Below are 25,045 nucleotides of genomic sequence, written 5' to 3'. Positions count from 1 at the left end.
CTAGTCACTCGACTGACAGCCTAACTTACCTTGTGGGGTCCTTGTGAGGATGAAGTGAGGCAAGGGGGAGATGTGCAAGGCCACTTTAGCTCCTTGCAGAGGGTGGCATATAAGTTAAATAAGTAAATAAAACTCAGCTCCTTGCAGCCATTCTCGTTCTAGCCCCCAGTTACCTTTGGGTGGCTGACATGAGATGGACAGAAAGCTTCCTTTGTTCTCCACCTAAGGCCAGGAACCTTTTTCAGCCACTACGGAGAATGCCTTATTCACTGTAACTTCACTTCTTGGGGAGGCTATGGCTTTATCTGTGAGGCTAATGGCATCTGCAGCATCTTAAAGAGTGAGCTGTGTTTCCATAGCAACCACTAAGGTGATACTGCTCTCCAGGAAATGGTAGGCATTTCACCACCACCTTCCCTTGGTTGGAGGTAACATCAACTTCGCATCCTGAAGCGAACATAACACACATTTGCGCGGGTTGCGTTTCATCGCTTCTGCACATGCGCATGACATCATTTTGAGCATCCACGCATGTGCGAGCGGCAAAACCCAAAAGTAACACGTTCCATTACTTCCAGGTCGCCGCGGAGCGCAACCCGAAAACACTCAACCTGAAGTGTATTCATCCCGAGGTATGACTATATACAGTAAGTGTCAATAAAACCATATAACCTAAAAATGCTGTACAGTGGTGCCTCGCAAGACGGAAAACTCGCTAGACGAAAGAGTTTTCCATTTTGGAGGTGCTTCGCAAAACGAATTTCCTATGGGCCTGCTTCGCAAGACGAAAATGTCTTGCGAGTTCCTGCGCGTTTTTCCCCCTCCCCCCCTTTTGGAAGTCAGCATGTTGTTGACAATTGCCTACTTAGACTTTGCACATTTTGCTTCTGAATTGATTAAAATCTTTTTCTTAAAGTTGACCTAAAGTTAGCTAACTGCCTAATAGCTTTGCATTGCACATATAAAAAGAGGTAACACCTAGAATCAATACAGGGAGCTGTGGGGTGTTATGTGATTTTTAAAAAAAATTTCTTGTAGGGGTATGTCTTTGTTGGAGGTCTGACTGAAGAGGTGGTGGTTTCTCCAGAGGAAGTTCTGAGCTGGCTCCAGAAAGGTGAAAGTAAGACTTAATATCTGGTATGAGTTAAACACATATAGAGCTTCCTGTGCAGCTCTGATACTTCTAAATCCATCAACTTTCTCTGTGTTTTGTTCTGAATAGAAAACAGGCACTATAGTGCGACAGAAATGAATGAAAGAAGTAACCAGTCACATGCAATCTTCCGAATGGTAAGTGATCATGAATTTTATTTTACTGATTTATTTTAGTTCAGAGATCGGAAACCTCTGGCCCTCTTTGATGTTCCCGGACTCCAGAGTCCCATCAGTCCTGACTGTTGGCCATACTGATGGGAGATGGAGTCCAACAACATCCAGAGGGCACCAGGTTCCCTATTCCTGGTTAGTACCTGGCTATGATGTCTGGTGTGGGACGCAGGTGGCGCTGTGGGTTAAAGCCTCAGCGCCTAGGACTTGCCGATCGAAAGGTCGGCGGTTCGAATCCCTGCGGCGGGGTGCGCTCCCGCTGCTCGGTCCCAGCGCCTGCCAACCTAGCAGTTCGAAAGCACCTCCGGGTGCAAGTAGATAAATAGGGACCGCTTACCAGCGGGAAGGTAAACGGCGTTTCCGTGTGCGGCTCTGGCTCGCCAGAGCAGCGATGTCACGCTGGCCACGTGACCCGGAAGTGTCTCCGGACAGCGCTGGCCCCTGGCCTCTTAAGTGAGATGGGCGCACAACCCCAGAGTCTGTCAAGACTGGCCCGTACGGGCAGGGGTACCTTTACCTTTACCTTTATGATGTCTGGAAGGATATGAGAGGGAGAGATTTGTTGTTGTTGTTATATTATACATTTCTACCACTGGGTGATTTACAATATAAAAACACAAAAATATATGCCATAATAATAAACAAAAACAACAAAACACACACATAGTTTTTAAAGGCCATAGATGGTTTAATTAGCCAAAGGCCTAGGAGAAGAGGAATATTTTTACCTGGCACCTAAAATATGTAACAGAATCCAGGCAAGCCTCCTTAAGCATTCCACAAAATATGTCAGGTGTGCTACAGTATACAGACCCACACATCACAAACTGGTATTAGTTGGTCTGTAATCTGTGATGGTATAGCAAAACAAGTTCACAACTTTGCTTACTTTTTTTTTTTTTTAAGATCATTGAAAGCAAAGAGATGACAGATATCTCAAGCTGCCATAGCCCTGTGATGGTATCTCACTTGGTGAGTTCTTTGAAAGAGAGAACTGAGGTTTGTAAATGGGGGTTGGTAGAAAAAGCTACTATTGAAGGATGCTGCAGCTTGTGTGCGTTATGGGAACATGAGAGGAGCCCTGCTGGATCAGACCAATGGCCTATTTATTCTAGCATCCTCTTCTTACAGTGGTGAACCAGGTGCCTGAGACTCAAGCAGTTTCTCTACTTGTGATTCACAGCAGCTGGTAGTGGAGGTGGAACTTAGCCATCATAGCTAGTAGTCCTTGACAGACTTGTACTCCATAGATTTGTCTGATCCTCCTTTAAAGGCTTCCAAGTTGGTGGCCATTACTACGTACTGGGTGAGTGAATTCCATAGTTTAACTATGTGCTGTGTAAAGAAGTTCTTTCTCTTTTGTCTGTCCTGAATCTTAGCTTTGTTGGATGGCTCTGAGTTCTAGTATTATATGAGAGAGAGAGAAATTGAGAGAAACTTAGCCCTATCTGCCTTCTCGTTACCATGCATAGTCTTACACACCTCTGTCGGGTCCTTCCTTAAACGTGCCTTTCCTCTGAAAGCCCCAAATGCTTTGACATTTGGAGGAAAGAAGTTTGTGTGCCATATGACCCACTCTTCAAATCAAGTTCCATTGACATTGCTGGAACATACTGAAGAGGTGTAGACTAAACAACATCCATATTATTATTGCATTTATATCCCACCTTTCCTCCAAGAAGCTAAGGTGGCCTGCTTGATTTTGTTCCCCTTCATTTTATGCTTACATCAACCTTACTAAGGTAGGTTAGGTTGAAAGACCAAGGTGACCCAGGGAGCTTTGTGGCTGTGTGGTGATTTGAACCCTGGCCTCCTAGGTCCTAGCCACACACTCACCACTATGCCACATTGGGTCCTTGGACTATAGTAGAAATTCAGTGGTCAAAACATCAAATCGCACAGTATGCACATCCTTCTACCTTTTTCTTCTGTTGCAGACCATCCCGGATCTGAGATGCAATCTACAAATGACTGGCTCCCTTTAACACACATTTCCTCTGTTCTTTCGCTTTCATGAAATGTTAAATGTTGTTCATTTGAATGTATTTCCTCCCAGATGTAGTGACCAGTGCTGCACAAAATTATTGTTGTTCCTTTGATTTAAACTCCTGGCCAAAGACCTTTTTCTGCTCATGTACAGTCTCAGGAACTTATTTTTCTCAGGCTTTCATCTGCCACTGTTCAGAATTGTTGTTCAGTCAATAGATGATTTGAATAGATCTTGTGTGAGAACGGTGTCTAACACAGTCTTACTTGAATTTTCAGAATTTGGTAGATCTGGCAGGAAGTGAAAGAGCTACCCAAACAGGTGCTGAAGGTATGTAGCTGATGATGATCAAGCTTTTCTGGTAATCTGCTAAATCCTAACTTGTAAAACATGTAAAAAAACAACAACCCACAAGTAATTCTCCCCCCCCCCAGGGTTCTTGGGCATGCTTGCTCTTATTTATGTAAGCCATTTACAGCTTAACAGTAAAATTCATCACATTTGGAACACAAGACTGATGCAGATGTTACATTCCCAACTGGTAGATTCTTGCACAAAAATCTAACTTCCCTACGGCAAGGATGAGGGACCTGTAGTGCTGTAGAAGTTGCATATGAACTCCTAGCAATCCTAGCCAGTATGACCAGTGGTCAGCAATGCTGGAAGTTGTCTTCCAACAACACATGGAGGGCCACAAGTTCCTCATCCCTGCTTCTGCAGAGACCATTGTAAAACCGCCCCATGATCCTTGAATGAAGGGTGGTATATGTTAGCAATTTCACTCCTCCAACGCTGCAGATGAGATTGTTGTAAATCACATACCTGTCTGGGACAAGTCTGGGAAAGGAAGAAAGTCTTACCTCTTCCGCTGCAGGTACTATTACACTGTACTTTGCTTTTATTTCTTTGTTCGTTCTCTCGGAGCTGGAGAGAACGGACGCCATTATGCTTTTGTCTGTACATAGTGTGTAAATAAATAGTAGATTAGCTCTATGATGACTCACTCACTCTTGCTGTGTTATGCCGGAAGATTAGTGTGCATATACCAGCTAATATATGTTGCTAGAAGCGCACTGTAAGAGAAGGGAGATGCCTTTTCCAGAGCTGTGCGTACCGGAGGACGCTCAGAGTTTTGGGGGCTTGCTGGCACCCCCAGGGCGTTTTTCCAACAGTATATACATTTAATGAATATAATATTTGGTTATAGGCCTTCTAGCGTTATCTTCCTCCTTTTGGCTGAAGTTATTCAACGTTTCTGAGTTAATTGGCATAATTCATCATATCACTAATAATGCTGAAGTCTTATTGGGTGTCTCCAATGCTGTCATTTCACTGACAGAAGGAATCTGTTGGCAGAACAGGGGAGATAATATTTTTTGGGTGATTCACCCTACGCAGGACCCTGTGCCCCTCTTTGATCTGCTGCAGAGGGTTGGGGAATCACCCAGAGCAGATTTAAGGACAGAATGGGAATCGCTGAAAATTGCCTCCCCCATTCTGCTGATATTGCCTTCTGTCAGGAGACCTTGGATAATGACCAGTATTGTTATTTCACACGTATAAAGTGCCTAAAGGGCAGGTAAAAACAATACAGAAGGGGGGGGGGGGATGGAGAATGAAGAAGAAAGCAATCAAATTCAGGAACTCTTGACTATGTTAACTCCCAATATAGTAGAAAAGAACTTTTGTAGAAGGAACTGTCTGAAAATAGAAAACTGATGTTTAATGCCTAGGGATCTATCTCCAAGAATGCTGCAATGTAAACCGGAGCCTCTCCATCTTGGGCCAAGTGATCAAGAACCTTTGTGAAGAGCAGAGTGGGTAAGGACAATTCAATTAAGAAGGGTTCTTTAGTTTGTGCTGTATTGAAAAGTGTTCTCACTTGATCTTAGGCCAGGCAGCCAACGTAGTGCCCATTCCTAGGTTGTTTGGCTACAACTCCCTCCACCGCCAGGCCATTGGTCATCTGTCTGGGCCTGATGGGAGTTGTCATCCAACAACCTTCGGAAGGCACCACATTGGCTGTCTCTGTCCTAGATGTAAAAGGTTGGCTCTAGGGCCAGTTTTTCCTCTACTTAATATGTAAAAACTTTCTTACTCCTTTTTGATCATCCTCCTTCACCAGAGCCTATGTCAACTACAGAGACAGTACGTTAACATGGCTTCTGCACAAATCACTTGGTGGCAATTCTAAGACTGTTATCATCTTCACGGTCATTCTGACATCGTTCGAAGAAATGCTTCGAACCCTCCAGGTAAAACTATACAGGTCTGTTTCCTTCCCCAAAAAGTTTTGCCCCAAGTAACAAGTAGGCAAGAAGGTATTTCCCCCTCTCTTTAAACTGGCATGCTTTGTTCTGGTATATGTATCTGCAATTATAGAACTATGAGAAATCAGACTTCCACTTCAAAGGGAAGTAGTGTAGCACTTCCTCTAATAGCTGAGGTGGATACTGACGGCAAACCCTCAAACTCTTAAAAAGAGATCTTGTGAAGACATGGTAGTCATGGAGTCTTGAATATCAGGTGGAAAAGGAAAGGTGGGGGGAAAGGCCTACTTGAACCCCTGATAGCTTCTCTGTTGCCCTCCAGATGTTGGAGGACTCCAGCTCCCATCAGCCGTGGTCAACATGGTCAGATGATGAAAGTTGTAGTTCAACAACATCTGGAGGACACCAGGTTGGTTAACCTAGGCTTATCCCTTCTGTGGGGAGGTGAAAGAATGCTGCAACATTTCTTATAATGGGTACCATTTGTATTTACTGTAATAGCAAATGTTGATTTTTATGATCCATACTTCTGTAATTTTCGAAGAGATTTTACACAAATGTCATTTTTTCTGACTTCTCCTTCAAAGAGCGGTTCTGACTCCATGTGCCTATCTCTCCTAGTTGCGAATACATCCAAAAAAATGAAAAACTGCCCTATAATAAATTACGTTACAGATGAGGATGCCCTTCTAAAGAGGTATTGTTTAGAGATTGACAGCTTGAAACAACAAATTGAAGATGTAAGTTGTCTTCTTGGAAATCTGAGTGTTCTAGGCTGGAACAGGTCAAATTGCATCTATATTTTGTTTTGTTTTGTTTTGAAATAGGATTCATGCTCTATTTTGCCAGCAATTATACCTTAAAAGCACAACACATTTATATTTTAGAAGTTCAAATATCCGTGGTAATCTCGAATGCTGGTGGCAATACCATTCTTTTAGTTGGTGACTTGGATTATAGGCCAGCTGCCTATACCAAGTGAGGGGGCCGTAATCTCTGTTTAGACGCAGTCTCCATTTTAAGAGTCTGACCTAATTTTAATGGCAACTCTTAATAAAGTTGACAACCATTTCATGCGGGGGTTCCATTCCCGGCCCCTACATACACTGGAGTAGTATGTATAAGTGTATCCCAGCCCTGTTACACTCTTTTTGTGACATGCTGAGCAATGTTTTTAGGTCACTTCCAGGTTCATCACCATATGCAATCGCATGTCTTTTGGATGCTACTATTATAAGTGCTTATGCACCAACACTGGATGCCGATGAAGACATTAAAGATTTTACTCTCAGCTGGATACCGTCCTATCAGAGACACCTAAGGAAGATAAAATTATCCTCCTGGGTGATTTTAATGCAAGAGTTGGGTGAGATTTTGATCTGTGGCCTGGGATTATTGGGGGGAAAGGAATTGGTAACAGCAACCAGAACGGAATCTTACTTTTGACAATATGTGTAGCGCACAACCTTGTTATTGCCAACAAACTCTTTCAACAGAAAAATAAATTTGAAACTTCATGGAGGCATCCTCAGTCAAACCACTGGCACCTCTTAGACTATGTTATTATCCATGCTAAAGATTGCTGTGATGTGCTCTTTACCAGAGCTATGATGAGCACTGACGACTGCTGGACAGATCACCAACTAATACGCTCCACGATGGCTATCAAGATTATACCTTGACGCAGGATTCAAGAAAGGAAACCAAAGCACAAAATGAACACTCAAGCCCTTCAAGATCCCATTAAGGACCATCCGTTTTCAGAATTTCCTGATAGCATCAAGGAACACTGGACCAAACTAAAGACATGCATTATTGCAGCCTGTGAACAAACTATTGGACACCAAACCAAGAAACACCAGAAACTGGTTTGATGAGAATGACAGTGAGATTGAACACATATTTGACAAGAAAAGGAAGGCCTTTCAGATCTGTCAAAGAGATAGAAACTGTGCCACTAAGAAAAAAACCTGTGCCAGTGCTAAGGCTGAGGTTCAAAGAAGAATCAGAGAACTAAAAAACACTGGTGGATTAAAATAAGCTCAAGAGATCCAGCACACTCAGAGGATGACCTCCAAACCATCCTAAATATCTTTGCAGAAGATTACAAAAAGCTTGGCCTATCACTCAACGTCCAAAAAAGCAAAGTGCTACACCAACAAGTACAAAATCACCTCTCTGCAGCGCCACAAATCCAACTCAATGGTGTAACGCTGGAAAATGTCAATCACTTCTCCTACCTGGGCAGTTATCTTTCCACAAGGGCCAACATTGATGCTGAAATCCAGCATCACCTGATCTCTGCGAGTGCAGCTTTCTCCCAATTGAAGTGCAGAGTGTTTGAGGACCGGGACATTTGCAGGGAAACCAAAATGCTTGTGAAACATGGACCACTAATAAACGCCATCTCCAACTCCTCGAAAGATTCAATCAACAGTGTCTCTGAAAAATTTTACACTTCACTTGGGAAGACAGGTGAATATCAGTGTACTGGAAGAAGCAAAGATCACCAGTGTTGAAGCAATGATTCTTCAACATCAACTTCGTTGGACTGGTCATGCTGTGCCGTTGCCTGATCATCGTCTTCCAAAGCAACTACTCTATTCCAAACTTAAAAATAGCATAATACTGGTGGTCAACAAAAGAGGTTTAAAGACGGTCTCAAGGCAAATCTAAAAAAATGTAGTATAGACACTGACAACTGGGAAACGCTGGCCTGCGATCCCTCCAGTTAGAGAACAGCCTTTACTAAAGGTGTCATGGGCTTTGAAGACACTCAAACTCAGGACGCAAGCAGAAGGCATGCCTGGCAAATCCGCACCGTGATCAACTCCCACCCGGAAACCAATGTCCGCACTGTGGAAGAACATGTGGATCCAGAATTGGCCTCCACAGTCACTTACGGACTCGTTAAAACCGTGTTTATGGAAGACAATCTTACTTGGCTTCAAGTGATCACCAAAGAATACGAAGTATCGGTCATTGCTTGTATGCAACCCTTTCCACACTGGGGGGGTGCAGACTCAATTTCACAGAAATGACTGAGAAACTTAAATGCTTTCATTGTTTCTTGCTGATGTTTAACCTTCACAGCTGTTAGTACTTACAGTATGTTATTATCATCACAGTAATATACAGATTAACAGCCATAATCCTCGCAAGCATGGAGGGGTCTACACAAAAGGACATGGGTATCCTAGCCAATGTAACATGTCAGGGTAATTTTTTCTGTAATGTAAACTTCAATACCTTCTCCAGGCACCACAAACATGGATTTGTTTTAAGGGATTTTACTACCCCAAGATAGATTGAAAATTTGGCTTGGGGTAGTAAAGTATTCCCAAAAGTGTGTGTAAGTTTTCAGCAGGTCATATACAAAATCCCCCCTCATAATGGATTTTCCTTGCTTGGGAAATCATGTACACCTTACTATGAACAACATTTTGTGTTTGGTATTGATGCTTTCCCTCCTCTACCTGCGGGTGTGTGATGCCTTCTCTCTCTCCCCCCCGGAACTCCCGTCCCCCTCTGTACGGTGAGAGTAGGGACCTATGAAACACCAGGTGGATTTTCATGCTGTCTGGCAACTTGAGCCTGAATGCCACAGGGTTCACTTGCTGCGTTACCTCAAAGGGTCCCAGCCGTTTTGGCCTTAGCTTCTTGCACCCTCCCTTAAAGGGTAGCCCTTGGGTGGACAACCACACCCGGTCCCCCACCGTTATAGTCTCCCCTTCCTGGCGGCGCTTGCCTGCTTGCCTCTTGTAAACTTCCTTCCTTTTGGAAAGTTTCCCCTCTCCCTTTGCAACTTTTTTTGCAAATGCTTATGGTAGACCTTACAACTAGCTTCAACTGAACTTGTCATCACTAGGCCATGTACAAATTCCAAGACATCAGCAAATGGGATTGTGCTTTTAAAAATATCTAACTTCCTTTAATTCTCCTACGTGCCTTGATTTTTATTTTTATTTTATGTTTTAAGTTTCCAAGGACAAGGAAGAGGAGAGCGACCTGGTCTGCAGGAACAACAACCCAGGAAGCAGGGGAATGTCTCCTGGGAAGCTTTTTCCAAAAAGCCAAACCGTTTAAAAAACAGTTTAAAAAACAGTTTCATCTAGCAGAGATGAAAGGATGTAAGTTTGTTATGCGTGGAAACTATTTTTAAAAGGTGCTATATAAAATATGGGCTGAAGCATGGTAGGTTGGGATAAGTTAGAACTTAGATAATACATTGTTTAAACCAATATCCACAGTGAGCTGCAAATAGTTAAACTCTTGCACCCATTTTGAGGTCTGTGCTTAAGCTGCATATGTTAATTATGCTGAATGTTATTGCTACATCTGAAGTTTTCAGAGAAGGGCAAGAGGGCTCTTGGCATAACTTAGCCTGCTCCATTTATCTCCTGGTTGCTCCAGAGGTCGGATTCTGACATTAATCTTTAGGCGCTAGGGAGAACTGGCTTCCTTGCAAATGCTAGCAAAGGCTAATGTAGCCAACTCTCTTGCCGCTTGCATTTGGCTGCTCGTGTGTTCTTTCTCCCATGGCAGGGGAGAATTAAACCCACTGGGCCCCAAGGTAGTCAAAGCTCAATTCCTTTCACTGCACCTTTCTGCATTTGTCTCAAGAACTTAGAGTCACAGAATTTTAGCATGGGAAGGGATCCCAAGCGTCGTCTTGTCCAACTCCCTGCAATGCCGGAATCTCAGCCAAGGCATCCATGACAGATGGTCATCCAAGCTCTGCTTAGAAACCTCCAAGGAGAGTCCACAGCTTCCCACGGGAGTCCGTTCCACTGTTGAACAGCTCCTGCTGTCATGAAAGCCCTTCCTGATTGTTTAGTCAGAATCTCCTTTCTTGTAAGTTGAAGCCATGGGTTCAAGTCCCACCTTCCAGAGCAGGAGAAAACAAACTTGCTCTATCTTCCATGTGGCAGCCCTTGAGATATATGGAGATGGCTATCATATCTCCTCTCAGTCTCCTATTTTCCAGGCTAAACATCCCCAGCTCCTTCAGCCTTTCCTCGTAAGCCTTGGTTTCCAGACCCTTGGTCTTCTTAGCTGCCCTCATTTGCACGCGTTCCAGTTTGTCAATATCTTTCTTAAATTGTGGTGCCCAGAACTGGACACAGTGTTCCAAGCTTGGACTGACCAAGGCAGAATAGAGTGGTACTGTTACTTCCCTTATCTGCATCTTAAGTATACAGGCTTCTATTTGTTAATTTTTTGGCAAAATGGGTTGTTTTTCAGCTGTATCCTCAGAATGTGATGATCAAGGGATGACAGCCAGTGTTACCATTCCTGAAGAGGAACGGACTCCAGGGTCTGAGGTTGGTTTGGTAAGCAGTATATGTGTGTGTGTGGAAACTAGCGTACTTCACCAAAGATGAAATTTACGTTCAATTTTTCTCTTACCCCTCGTGGATATGGCCCCAGAAGGTTGCCGAGAAATGAATGTCACCCTTGGAATGGAAAAGGTTCCCACTCATCTTTCAAGGACGAAGCTGGGAGTGGGGAGTATGCCCTCTGCAGGCTTCCTCCCCCTTTCTTTTTGGCAACAACAATTTCTTGATTACTCCCTACTAACTATATTGGACACGGGTGGTGCTGTGGGTTAAACCACTGAGCCTAGGACTTGCCAATCAGAAGGTCGGTGGTTCGAATCCCCGCGATGGGGTGAGCTCCCATTGCTTGGTCCCAGCTCCTGCCAACCTAGCAGTTCAAAAGCACGTCAAAGTGCAAGTAGATAAATGGTGGGAAGGTCAACGGCGTTTCCGTGCGCTGCTCTGGTTCACCAGAAGTGGCTTAGTCATGCTGGCCACATGACCTGGAAGCTGTACCCCGGCTCCCTCGGCCAATAAAGCGAGATGAGCGCCGCAACCCCAGAGTGGGTCATGACTGGACCTAATGGTCAGGGGTCCCTTTACCTTTACCTAACTATATTGGATCGACATGACTTATTTTACACTTGGTTGGATGGGGTGGAACTGAGGGAGCAGAGTTTAGGGGAGAGAAATTCTGAGGTTTGGAAAGCTCACCTCTCCTTTTCAGGGTTTTTTGCAAAAACTTGGCAGCGTTGCCAGCATGTAGCTGGAACTTAACATATAAACGATGTCTAGCTCTCAGTATGGCTTTGGCAACAACACTTTTGAGCTACCAATATATTGCTGAAGGAACAAGCAAGGGCTTTCAGTATTAAGGTTTTATAGCACAAAACGTCTAGTAAAATGGCAGGTTCCGGTGATATCAGAGCTCAAAGTCGCATATGATTGTAAAAGTAAGTGCTGACACTGTAAATTGAGTTCAGACAGACTGGTAGCCAGTACCTTTCCTTCAGGAAAGATGAAGTGTGTTCCCTTCACCTGTATTTATGAAGTGCCTAATTTTTTCAGTTTTCCAAAGCAGCCCCAGGTACAACACACCGCAGTAGTCTAGTCAGGAAGTGGTGATGGCATGGATCATGGTGGCCATTGGGGGGCAGGGATGCACAGTTGATGGACACACCTTAGCTGGTGAAAAGCACTGCATCTCACATCCCCAGCAACAAAACTGGACCTTGAGACGCTGCTCTGTGTCTTCCACTGTTTGCAGTATGGCCTATGGACACAAAGGACATCGTCTTCCCTATGGTAGAAGACAAGACCTCACTGATGCGGTCCATAGAGAAGCAGAGCAATACGTTTAGCACCAACATGGCAGCAGGTGTTGCCAGAAGGAGGCATGCAAGGCACCATCCAGCCATCTTAGGGACTCCACTCCAAATTTGTGTAGGGTTTACTCCTTAAGCCTTTTCTTCTCCCAAATATATTCTGCAAGGCAGTTGTGTATTACGGCTGAACATTTTAGTGTCATGTCAAGCCATAACCCAAGGTTTACTGTACACAAACAAACTGGAGATTGGAGTGAAATAAACCATGATTGGTACACCAAGAAGAAACCTTGGCTTATCATCATGGTTTATTTTTCCTTACTCCAGCACTAGCCGCGAGGAGCAAAGACGTAATTTGCTCATCTGTAAGTGATGTGCACAGATGGTCAGACACAAGTTGCAGTCTGTCTTTGAGAAAACCTGATATATACATGGTGTGCTAAAGTTTCTTATAACATTTTTGGGATAAAGTTAGAATATTGACACTTGCATGGCTAGAGCACATCACTGACACCTTGCCCATTTTCCTTTTCTTCAGAAGCCACTTAGCAAGATCCAAGAGCTGCAAATAGGAGACACAGAAGAGGATAGACCTTGTATGAAAGAACAACTCAGCAAAACTCTAGAGAAGTTGAATGAAATGGAACAACTGAGGGAGAAATTAAAAGCCAGTAAGTCTAGAATTGAAGCGGAGTTAATGGACATGCTGACAATAACTCAGAAACTTCATGAGCAGGAAGAAGCAATGACAGACTTAATCCAGGAGCGAGATTACCTGAAGGACAAATTGAATTCTCTCCAAGTGGAGAGGGATCTCACCAGTAAAGAGATGCAAGAAGCGAAATCCATGGTAAAATATTATTAGTTTTTACGAAGATCCCTTTTCCTTTCTTTTTTACTATTTACAGTTTATTGATTTTTGTAAAATTGCAAAAGTGCATCTGCCAACCAACCTTTCCTTCCCAATGTCCTTTTAATAGCTTGCACTTTCATATTTGTGCTGGTCTTTTAATGGAAGGGGAAAGTAAGCCAGAAACCTTTACCAGTTGGATATTCTACCATCACAAGTTACAGTTCTAGGAATTGAGAGCAGATTTTCATAGACCAAATAATGCGCACAGACTGGGGGAATGTTGTGCATGCCTGTGTGAGACCAGGAGCCTGTTCAGGCAAAGTAACAGCTGGTGGAGTGGAAATGGAGCTGGTGGTCTAAAGCTGGCCTTAAATCTTGGAACAGGAGGCTTTGTAAGCCATTGAGGGAAGGCTTGTGCTTCAAATCTAGTGGCAGGGGATGGGTCTTTTGCTCCAACATATGGTGTTCCTGGCAGCAGGCAACTTGGAGAAGGGTTTGGGCATTAGAGAATTAGGGAGCTCCAGGTCCCACCTTTCAAGGTAAACCCTGCATAAAACTGAGTAAGAAAGCAGAACTTACTTATGGTGTGTTTCTTTTTATATAAAACCTGACTCAGGTCCAACAGATAAGAGAAAGGTCTCTTGAACTGGCGCAAGTGTTTGAGTCAAAGGAAGAGCAAAGTCAGACGGAACGCAATACACAGCAGCAATCTTGATATTTTGTGGACCCTGTGGGCAAGCCTATAATGCTGAACTGGAAATCAACTTGTGTTAATTTTTATCATTTCATACTTATTTAAAAGAATAAAATTACACATTTGCACAAATATTTGTGTTGTTGAAACTGAAGTGATCTTTCTAAAGTGTGGTGGTATAGAGACAAATTGAGATGTGTGTGAGCTCATCGTGACAACCGCTCCGTAGCCACATCTCCAAGGGGAGTCCAAAAGATGTAGGCAGCTGTAATTGATCCCTGAGCTGGCAAAAGCTGGTATAGCAGTCAGCATGTTGGAATTTGGATTGGATGGTCCTGTGCACTGTTCCATGGAGATTTAGCTCCATTTAATTCAGCGTCTGCTTCTGAATATAATAGGCTGAGCTTGTAGATCTTTAAACAAAGGTCTTCAGCCAGCCAGCAGTCTTGCAAAGTGTTTAATGGGATTTCTGCTTCATGCTAACCATTTAAGGAAGTCTCTAGCTTCTGCTCAAATCTTTTCCCATTTCCACTGCTGGAGTTATGTATAGGCTAAGTAAGCTGAAGCGTAGGGTCTCTAAATCTATGGGGCTTCCCCAGCCCGTCCAACACCCAGCAGGCAGTCTCCCCTCTCCCCAAATTGCAAACCCAAGACTTCATGCGAGGGCAGGGCAACTTGGGCCCAGCAACTATGAGACTCGGGGCCAGCCAGTGGAGCCCAATTTGAAATTCTTGGGCCCAACTTGAAATTTTTTTGTGGGGCACTACTTCACAGCCAAAGTCTGCAAAATCTTAAGAGATATAAATCCATGTGCTAGGTCATTTTCACAAGGTCAGCAAAGCCCTTCAGAAGTCAGGTCTGTTACTGAGTTCTTATGCAAGTTTGTACAGTTTTCTGTATTTTTAAAGGAAAATTAGAAAAGATTTTGATGAGCTTGAGAAATAGGCAAAAGCCGATGGTGGTAGAAGATTGGGAAAGTCTAAAGTTTGTACATAGAAATATTGTAAAATTAATGAGTGTTTGAAAATTGTTGGAATGAAACTTTATGGCTTTAGCAGAAATGCTATAAGGAGTTAAGTATAAATAAGTATTTTAGTATTAATGGAAAATAAGGTTAAAAATATGTTAAGACATTCATAATGATAAAAATAGAGAAAGATGGAAAGGATTTGCTGAAACAAGTAACAGAAGTGGAATACAAAAAGGGAGGTGAGAGGAAGTCGATGAAATAAGGGAATGAAAGATAGACTAATGAAATGGTATGCTATATGTTTTTTAAATTGTTGTTGTTTTGTTTTGTTTAATTTAGTGTTAAGGTTGTGTTTTGTATTGTTTATTGTATTGTTTCTTCTTTTGTTCTTTTTTCCTTGTCTGCCGTAAGTTTGAAAAGTAATAAAGATTATTTTTTTAAAAAAGAGAGAAATAGGCAAAAGCCAACTTGCCCAATGTCAATTATAAAACAAGGAGACAAAGAGTGAGGGCACGGCAAAGAAATGACAGAAGTGCACCTGATGCCTTAGATGCACATTCTTCAAGAGATAAGTTTAGGATAAATCCTTTATTCCTATATTCCTTTATTAGATGCACTTGAAGCCAATTTAAAAAGAGGTACTGTGTTGCAGAATTGTTTTCCATTCTTGCTATCCTGATAGTATCTAAGCAAGAAATTCAGCAAGGTTTAGAACTGTTGATGGAATATCTACCCAGAAGATATTGACCTGAAACTTCTTGATGAACTTTTGCACTTTCACCTGTATGTGAGACAAAGCCATAGGCACTGCACCGCCACTGGCTTTAAACCGGAACGCTGTTCCTGTTCATGTATAATGCTGGAGACACATGCCTGAGAACCCCTCTTTACATCAGGCTTGGGGACAGGTTGGTGTTGGGGAGCGGATGTGCTAGAGAGGATCTTTCATAGGCTTGGATCTTCAGGGGAGGCCTGCAAGACGTCTCCAGTCTGATTTGGCTCTTATGCAGCGGAGAGCTGCATAGCGCTGTGAGTGTATGGCTTTTCCTTTAGTGTAAGGGGCTAACCGTGCATCAGAGACCACCTTGCCATAGAAGCCAACTCCTACGGACCAACAAGAGATCTCCCCTCCCAATAAAATATATGAGGGGGGCAGGCCCCCCCCCAGTTGATGGGCATTACCATTCAAATTGTGTGTGTACTGTGTCATGTGATTATGTGGGACGGGGCTTACCTGCTGCCACCCCCATTTTATTCAAATTGACACCCCTTGTGCCAGCTCTCAAAGCACCTCTAGAAACGCAAGGTGCACTTCTTAGGTAGATACTTTGTCCACTTAGCTCAGGACTGTCTGTACTAACAGGATTGTGTGTCTCAAGAGTTTCAGGCTGTGGAGGGGGGGGGGTGTTAAAAGCTGCTTTAGGCTATGTCAAATCTCTGGCCCACCTAGGTCAGCCCTACCTGGAGATCCAGGAAACCAAACCTGTGATGCACCAGCATGCACCCCTTAAATGATAATTTTAGACTCTAGTCTTCACAATGCTGAAAAGGGGAAATATTTAAGTAATCTAAGAAGCTGCCTTATGCAGAGCCAGATCATGGGACAATCTAGCTCAGTACAGTGGTGGACCTTGGGGTCAGCAGCGCCCTATGGGCTGCCAAAATTCAGCTACCTCCACTTCTTGCCTTCCACTTTATGTACATCATATTCAGGACTTTAAATTGTGCTTTTATACCTAATTTCATTTTCTGCATATACTGTAATGTTTTACTGTTGCTATGTCCATTGGCTAATGTGAATAAAGCTTTTTTAAATAATCTCTTTCTATGTACATCATATATGCAGCATCCTCAAGGCTTCGCACCCAGTAAGACCGAACCAGTTGCACTCCCCTAAATCTGCATCTGCTCAGAACTGTCTATGACTGTCAGAGGCTCTTTAGGGTTCCAGGCAGGGTGACTGTCCCAGACCTACCTGGAGATGCCAAGGGTTGAACCTTGGTGCCCTTTTGGATGCAGAGAGGATGCTCTGCCACTGAGTTGCAGCCTTTCCCCAAGGTCTAACCTGGATTGAGCTCCTTGCATCCAAAAGGATGTGCTCTAACCACTGAGCTCTGGTCCTCCTTCCACTTTTAACATTATCTGCAACCAAATAACTTCAGTGCAGGGAGATTCACCTGCAGGATTCTGCCTGGCACTCTCAGCTGTTATAGAAGTCCAGAACTACTGCCAGTAAAGGGAGGACAGCTTATGGCAGTGAGCACCATCTTTTCATCGCATACTGGACGTTCCTTGTGTCCATCCAACGAAAGAGAGAAAAAATGTCCTAAAACACACTTCTCCTTTTTTTAAAAAAAACAAAGGACTTCCACATTGCCACTCCGTAACCTCAGAACCATGTTTAAAGGTAAAGGTAAAGGTACCCCTGCCCGTACGGGCCAGTCTTGACAGACTCTGGGGTTGTGCGCCCATCTCACTCAAGAGGCCGGGGGCCAGCGCTGTCCGGAGACACTTCCGGGTCACGTGGCCAGCGTGACATCGCTGCTCTGGCGAGCCAGAGCCGCACACGGAAACGCCGTTTACCTTCCCGCTGGTAAGCGGTCCCTATTTATCTACTTGCACCCGGAGGTGCTTTCGAACTGCTAGGTTGGCAGGCGCTGGGACCGAGCAGCGGGAGCGCACCCCTCCGCAGGGATTCGAACCGCCGACCTTTCGATCGGCAAGCCCTAGGCGCTGAGGCTTTAACCCACAGCGCCACCTGCGTCCCTCAGAACCATGTTTAGCAGCATACAAAAATAATGAAGGATAATGTATTTAAAATTCCCAACAAATATTGTTGTTGGGTTTTTTTTAAGTACCAACTATCCCTGCTTTTAACAGTGCAGTCCTATGCATGTTTAGTGATAAAAGGAAGTAGGACAGCCAGATGAATCACTGCTCTGCTTTTCAATTAGATATGCGCACGTTGAGTGTGGTGGAATGTTAACTCTATATAGCAGCTTTGTTCCAAGTTCTATGTAAGCTGTCATTTCACATCAAAAAAGTTTTGGGGGGGGAGGCACTTATGTCCTGCGTGGGCTGTATAATTGTGCTGCTGCTTCTTTTTTTACATTAGAGGTTCAGAAATTTGACAGGCAGACACTGCCCTCAATCTTTTGAGAGAAAGTTATGATTATTTTTTGTTCTTTTTTCAAATGGGGGTGGGGTGGGGAATTTTGATCCTGTTTCTTGAAGAAGCTTTCAATCTATTGAAGCGATATACATAGCTGCTCCTCTACTCAAATTGGATTTGGGGTGGTGGTGTTCATTTTACCAAATACAGTCATACCTCATGTTATGTTATTTCAGGTTATGAAGTACCGGAAAGGGTTACTTCCGGGTTTCACCGCTTGCACATGCGCAGAAGTGCAAAATGACATCACGCGCATGCGCAAAGCACCAAATTGTAACCCGCGTGTACACAGACACGCTGCTACGGGTTGTGCTCTTTTTTGGTTGCAAACGGGCCTCCTGTTCGCAACCAGAGGTACCACTGTACTGCTACTCCAGTCTCTTTGTACTACTCTGCGTCCATGGAATACACCATGTGGCTGAGCCACTGTAGTACTTGTTTGAAACTGGAGTAGAAATGGGTACTCTCTCCCCCCCCCCCTTAGAATTTTGCAGTTGAGTATCCCAATGCCCTGTTAAAATATGATTTTAGTTCCATTCTCCAAACTGCTCCTGGCTTTTGAACCACTGATACTTCTCTGGGTTTTTAAATATTGTTTTTTTGGGGATACTGTTTTCTTTCATGCAGCTGAAACACTGTGGAAACAGCCCCTATATACAGCTGCAAAAAAGGTGAGAGAAATGAAAGGACACAGCAAGTGTTGCCTGTAGTCTTACAAATACATTTGCAAAATTGCTAGACCCCCTAAGAGAAATTGGCTAGCTGACTGACCTGCAACCTAAAAATGGGGAGGAAGGGGAAGCATTATTTCAAGGCTTCTGTGCCGATGAGTGATTTTACCTGGCTGTGGACAAGAAGCTATTTTCAAGCTGGAAGATGTGATTATGGTCTGGGTCTGCAAGCGAAAGAGTAAAGTGAAGGGGGAGCAGCATTACCCACTGCCACCCACAAATGCTTTGCTAGGGCTGCCATATATCTGGAATTTCCCAGACATATACAGAATACCGCATTCATCAGCAGCGTCCAAGTGGAAATCAGCTAAATGTCTGGGAAAATCTGAACATATGGCTGCCCATGTCAGCAGTGCCGATTTTGCCAATTTCCCCTTAAAATAGCTCAAAAATGGCATTTTTGTGTGTGTGATTTGTGCTTATTACACAGAAAAGTCAGGTTCACTTAAGACAGGGGTCCTCAAACTTTTTAAATGGGGCCAGTTCACTGTCCCCTAAGACACTGTTGGGGGTCGGACTGTACTTTGGAAAAAATATGAACGAATTCCTATGCACACTTAACATATTTTATTTCTAGTGCACAAAAAACAGGAAAAATACAATATTTAAAATGAAGAACGATTTTAATCAACATAAATTTACATATAATTTTTTAAAAAAATTATTTTGACTGTGTCAGACCAATAAGTATTTCAATGGGAAGTATGGGCCTGCTTTTGGCAAATGAGATGGTCAATATCCGGTTCCATATTTGTCACTGCTAGTCGTAGCAAGTGATGCAAGTGTTCATCAGTTAGTCTGGATCTGGTTGGAAATTTCAGATGTTTCATTTGGGGAAAAGTCTGTTCACAGACATAGGTGCTAGATGGTTGCAAATTTGAGTGCATGGTTCTGAGATTGATATGTCTCAGAGAGGAGCTTGATTTGAATGCCTCTCATTGAGGGTTGTGGGGAACCACAGACCTTAAGCTCCAGGGAGAAAAAATGTGGGGTGGAAATTCAGTAACTGCTCAGTCCCACTTCGGGGGCGGAGATTTGGATGAACCTATACCATTTATTTTTTCAAAGCCTGCCTCCGCCTGGGCTCGTCTTGGATGGCAGGCAGATGTTTACTTGCAAGCAACCCGATGCTGAGTTTTCCTTGTGAGCAAGCGTGCCTTGGATCGCAGCCCAGCTCCCAAGCACTTTTCCCAGGACAAAAACTCGCTAGGATGATGGCAGCCATCTTTTTCCTTGGACATGATCCCCAGTGGCTCCAGGGGTGTTTCCTCATGAGTAAGCACTGGAGCCCTGCGTTCCTTGTGAGCGCCCTTCTTCCCCCTTTCCCTGCCTTCTGAACATAGCTCACCATTGGTGTGGAGGCTGCTGCAGGCAACGGAGGGTGAGCCCGGCCGGAGGAGGCGGTGGTTGGGGCCGCCGAGCTGGGCTGCAAGGATAACAGCAGCCAGGGCTGGATCAGGTGGAGAGGGCAGCAGAGCGCAGGGCGTGAGTGAGCAGCATGGTGGCTGGCGATTGAGGGAGGCGGACACATGTGGGGAGAGACAGGCTGCAAGGCAAGGCAGGACCAGGAGGGGGAAATCCTGACCCGCCTCTTTCCCTCCCGCCTGCTCTGCTTAAAGGCACCATGGAGCAAGCTCTCCAAAGCGCTTTGAGTCTCCTCAATGGCTTTGCAGTGAGTTCTGCAATGGCTGGGTGGATTTATGACCCTGGCGGGCTGGATTCGGCCCGCGTCCCATAGTTTGAGGACCCCTGACTTAAGACAACAAACTTCATGAAGCTCAATCAGAACATACCAAAGTTTATTGATTATTTCAAAACAAAACAAAACAAAAAGGTTTGTTTTCATAAGGGAAAAAAAAGGAGCGAGTTGCATTCATAAAAGTTAACATTCACATTCCATTGTCATTATATAAAGCAACATGAACGTATAAAATTGCAGTTGAAGTGATAAAAATTAAGAATGCAGTCCTGCTGGGTTTTCGCAAGAAGCTGAAAAATGCATCTTAAAATCGGTATATATAATTTTACATCCTCCCCCCCCCCCGTATTTACAAAAACAAATGAACAAATGTATTTCCCAGAAGTTCTGCTTCAGATTTAAGTCAGGCAAGTTTCAAGATATTGACACAAGTCTCTTTGGACTGGTGTGGCACAGGTGCAAAGCTGAATTTAATTTTTTGTTTGCTTATTCCGTGTCACTGGCCATATGCAAATTTTCAGCAACAATTATATTGCCTTGGGAAGAGGGAGAGAAGCCACCAGCCACACTTAGTTGCTGGAAAATACAGAATGAAGTGCAGAGAAGGTTAGTATTGATTAAGGCCCGGTCTATGCAGAGAGCAATCACCTGGGAAAACTGCAGCAGAACTATACCATGTTAGAATGAGTTTCCCATGAAAAGGAGCACATCAGGGAGCCGTTTAGGCCATTTCGCTCTAAAATCCAGTTTCCCATGTGAAGCAAGTCTGACCACCATCCCACTGGAGGACACAATGGACAGGGATGCAAATTGGGAGATCCCCCATCTCCTATCTAAAGTGGCACAGTCCATTTTTAAGCACCCACCCCCATCTTTTCTGTGTTGTAGGCCAGACCAAATCCATCATTTTACAAATGGGATTTTAAAGAAGTCATCTTTCCTCTTTTCTTCCTCCAAGCCTCTGCATAAATCTCAATGAACTGCTAGGTCCACGTTACTTTCGGGTGAACTGGGCCCTTCAGTGGAGCTGAAATGAGGTGGCTTGGTATTTTCGAAAGCAACAAAATGCAGAAACCATACTTTGGTAAACTTACCAAATTAATGTTACTTGGGGGTAGGGAGGGTGGATGGATGGGTGATAAGCTTGAGGCTTCTCCTGACTCACTTTGAATAAAAAGCACCCCCCCCCAAAAAAAAAAACACCCCAAAACAAAACCACAATAAAACCACCACATTCCTCGAACTAAAATAAATGGGAGGTGCAGAGTGAATCCTAATCACAACCACTAGGCAAAAGGCTGCCTGTAGGGAGCCTGCCATCCCCCAGGTGTTGTGGACCACAACTCCCATAATCCCTTATCACTAGTCATGTCGGCTGGGGCTGATGGCAGCTATGGTCCAGTAACATCTGGAGGACTTCAAGGTTCCCCTTCCATGATACAGAGAACATTAGAGCTGAACATTTCAGCACTGGCACTGGAGAAGTCACAAAAGCACTGATTGAAATATGCATATAAACATCCCTCCCAAATGGTTTGGCACTCAGGCTGCCATTCAAGCTGCCTTTGGGACCTATCTGGACACTGCAGGGGAGACATGGATCAAATTAAGAACTGTTATTCCAAGAGTGGCAAGAGCCACACCACTGGTTCCTTTCCCGAGAGATGTGGGTCATTGCCAGCCTCCCCACTAACATCTAGCAATTCTCCAATATGTCCTTTGTAGGTACAGCGGAAGTGAGAAGTTCTGATTTACTGGCCCCGTGTTTTCTTTTGAAAAGAGGTGGCAATGGGGAAAGAATGAGCAAAGGAAGACTGAACCTTGATTAAATGCTGGGGAGTTTTAGGAGCAGCCCCAGTCACCACATGCCACATCATCACAGGCTCAGATCTGCTACAAAAACGTTTTAACTGGACCATAAATATGCCCTACTATGTGGAATTGCTTGCTGCTGGTGAATATCCTTTGCCTTGCATAGAAGCAATGTGTGAACCAAAGCTTACACTCTTTTAACTTGAATCGTAAATTCCAAACCAGTTTTCTTTGGGCCTCTTCCACCGTTGCAGGAAGTGCTGAGGTTGTGGGCAACACTCACGGTAAAGGAGAGGGAGGGGGAACCCGTGGTGCTCTGTGTCCACTGCATGTGCCCAAACGAGCAGCATCAGACACTACATGGCGGCAAACGCATGCACCCACCAGACACGTGCAGCTGAAGGCATGCTTGGCGTTGCACATGCAAAATAGCGCCAGGTGTCCACACTGAAAGGATTCTGCAGGGGACGTCTTTGAAACCTATTGTTGGAATTGGCCATTAAGATGTGCCACACTTTGGAGGCGATTGAAGGTGATGCGTCTCCTGCCTCCCTTCACAGAACAGAAGGGATAACAGTACAGGCTGTTTTAGGTTTTGCATCCCACACCCTTTCAAAAAAAGGGGGGGGGAAGGGAGGGCTGATGTCTCATGGGTTGGACCTGCCACCCGCTCAACAGAATATGGAAGAGGAGGACAAGGTTAGCACAGCAAAGAACCCATGGCTTGCATCCTTCAACGGTGCTTGGGACACTGACTTGAGCTTGTGAAGAAGTCATACATTCTAGGCAACGTGGCAACCTGCATCCAAAAGGCAGGTGCGCAAGCCCATCACAGCAGAAGTCAAAGCAGGTCAGAAAACACAGGTCCCACATTTTCACACAGCCAAAGGACACCAATCTAGAGTTTGGGTGAGTGGGGGGAATAGGTGCATGTTCACTTTGGCTGTGAGATGCCTGTTTGGTGGGAGAAGAGAGAGCCTGGACAAAGGACACATTTCAAAAAGGTGGGAATTAACCTCAGGTTTTGAGATAGACGTAGATGCTGGGAGAATGGGTGCTTCAGTTGTTTTGTTTTTCAGGTACTCCTGATGGGTCGGATTGGATGGGAGAAAAAAATGGTGTGTGTGTGTTTTCTCTAAATGTCCACATTTTTCCTTTAAAAGGGTATGGCACAACTTTCTCATTAGAGGAACTGGGGTGGCGATGGGGGAAATTAAGATTCCGCCAACAAACATAGTTTATGGCTTAGCAACATAATGGTTACCTACCAAAAATTCCTAGTGCTATTTTGGGGGAACTGTAACATACCTCTTGTGCTATATCTTTGGTTGGAAGCAGGGGGGGGGGGAATAGAGCCATACACAGCTCTTCTTCTTCCTTGGACAAGGGTGAAGATGGCTGAACAGATGGCTGATCATCCATTGCAGCAGGCAAAAATCTCACACAATTTTTGTCATCAAAACAGCAAGGTTGCTTTCTCAAAACTTGCATTAGGAAGGGGAGGAACAGATGAAAAGGATGGCACCCCCCCCTTTATGTTGATTTTTTTTTTTAAAAAAAAATCACAATGCAAACCAAAGGTCCTCTTAAAAACAAAAAAGCCAAAAAGTCTAACCAAAATATAGAACCATTTGTATTTTTCTTCTTTTTCTGGTGGGCCTGATTTGCTTCCAAGCGTTCATTTTTGACTCCGAGAGTGCTGTTTGTTTAGAACTGTGTGCTGGGGTTAAAATCTTTGCATCTGAAGTATCCTGAGATGGCAATGTTCTGCAAAATTAGTCACGGGGCTCCCTGGCTTTCCTTCAACGGTGTAGCTGTTCCCCCGTGGTTTGTAGGACAACAGCATCGGCAGCTCCAGGGGGTTAGGCTGTGAAAAAAAGGAAAGGTGGGGGGAGAGACGGAGGGCAGAGGTTGGGAAGAAAGAGAGAGAAATTCAGCTTAAGTTGTTGTTGTCAACATGGACCAGGAAGGGAAAGAAACAGATATAGCAGAGTGGCACCAGGTCAGAAACCAAGGCTTAGAATTTGCAAGGAGTTAAAGAGCTACATGATTTGGAAAGGGGTTGGGGAGGGAAAATGCCAAACCAAATTCATAATTAAGCAGATAAACGCTATGATTAGAATTCTGGGAGCTGTAGTTTGTTAAGGGTGCTAAAACACACGCTTCGCATGCTCCTCTGCTTTGCTGTGATTATCACAGGACGTTTCGTGCCTCTGTGAGCAGCCACATACCCCCTTTCATGAGATATGGGGACAGGATTCTTTCATTCGCCAAGCTGAGGGGCAAGTGAGGAGGGAACGCTTGAGGCTGCCAGAAAATAAAAAGCTTGGGTGCCACCTAGCGTTGAAGGGAAGGTTTGCTCTCTTGTTTTCTTCCAAGTATGAAATCTCACCTTTCTGCTAACCACGGCAGCTTTCCACACTGCCCACTTAACAAAGCTGCCTAGATATAAATGCAAGCTTTAGAGTTCTATCTACAGTTCTTCATGTGCCTCCTCTTTGAGAGGTCTGGAGGGTGGCAACACGAGAACGGGGCCTTCTCTGTAGTGGCTCCCCGTCTGTGAAATGCTCTCCCCAGGGAAGTTTGCCTGGTGCTTTCATTATACACCTTTAGGCGCCAGGCAAAAACATTCCTTTTTAACCAGGCCTTTTGGTTGATTTGATTGACATCCTAGGCCCATTTAAAATGTGGGGTTTTTTTTGGGGGGGGGGTTATTGGGCAGTTGTTGTTGTTTTTATTTTCATTATGCATTTTGTGTTTTTATATTTTGATTTTATTCTGTGAAGATGCCCTGAGACCTGCTGGTATAAGGCTGTACTGTATATATATATACTGTATACTGTATATTTATATACATATATACTGTATATTCAATAAATAAATTAATA

At 44.1% G+C, this 25,045-nt stretch overlaps 2 protein-coding genes and 1 long non-coding RNA gene across 10 annotated transcripts in view; 2 read left to right on the top strand and 1 right to left on the bottom strand.

The window, feature by feature from the left end:
* The first annotated feature begins 961 nt into the window (after positions 1-961).
* On the top strand, positions 962-14,100 carry LOC307208255 (uncharacterized protein). The gene is made up of 10 exons (XM_079962888.1): positions 962-1,120; positions 1,223-1,290; positions 2,233-2,298; positions 3,592-3,643; positions 5,047-5,134; positions 5,439-5,568; positions 9,563-9,713; positions 10,828-10,916; positions 12,765-13,076; positions 13,696-14,100. The coding sequence occupies exons 2-10, from the start codon at positions 1,249-1,251 to the stop codon at positions 13,792-13,794; spliced, it is 1,029 nt and encodes a 342-aa protein (XP_079819014.1). The 5' UTR covers positions 962-1,120; positions 1,223-1,248; the 3' UTR covers positions 13,795-14,100.
* Positions 14,101-14,111: 11 nt separating this feature from the next.
* LOC307208322 lies at positions 14,112-16,558 on the top strand. Its single transcript, XR_013835092.1, has 2 exons — positions 14,112-14,718; positions 15,200-16,558. It is a non-coding gene; the product is annotated as an uncharacterized lncRNA (long non-coding RNA).
* A 3,866-nt stretch (positions 16,559-20,424) lies between these two features.
* Positions 20,425-25,045, bottom strand: part of ATP11C (ATPase phospholipid transporting 11C (ATP11C blood group)) — a 103,165-nt gene continuing 98,544 nt past the window's right edge. For 4 of the 8 annotated variants that reach the window (XM_079962653.1, XM_079962657.1, XM_079962652.1 and 1 more), the window contains exon 29: positions 20,425-24,024. In XM_079962653.1, the coding sequence (XP_079818779.1) occupies positions 23,884-24,024 (141 nt within the window). In that variant the 3' untranslated portion in view covers positions 20,425-23,883. The remainder of the gene's footprint in view (positions 24,025-25,045) is intronic. The other 4 variants (XR_013835031.1, XM_079962658.1, XM_079962654.1 and 1 more) reach the window with 2 other exon arrangements.

This window comes from Podarcis cretensis (genome assembly GCF_951804945.1).
Source record: "Podarcis cretensis genome assembly, chromosome: Z".
Lineage (NCBI taxonomy): Eukaryota > Metazoa > Chordata > Lepidosauria > Squamata > Lacertidae > Podarcis > Podarcis cretensis.
This window is presented reverse-complemented; position numbering and strand designations above follow the sequence as displayed.

Coding starts and splice junctions, on each gene's coding strand:
- LOC307208255 (XM_079962888.1), top strand. CDS start 1,249: ATGAATGAAAGAAGTAACCAGTCACATGCAATCTTCCGAATG. Junction 5,135..5,438: donor CTTTGTGAAGAGCAGAGTGG/GTAAGGACAATT, acceptor CTCCTTCACCAG/AGCCTATGTCAACTACAGAG. Junction 5,569..9,562: donor AAATGCTTCGAACCCTCCAG/GTAAAACTATAC, acceptor TTATGTTTTAAG/TTTCCAAGGACAAGGAAGAG.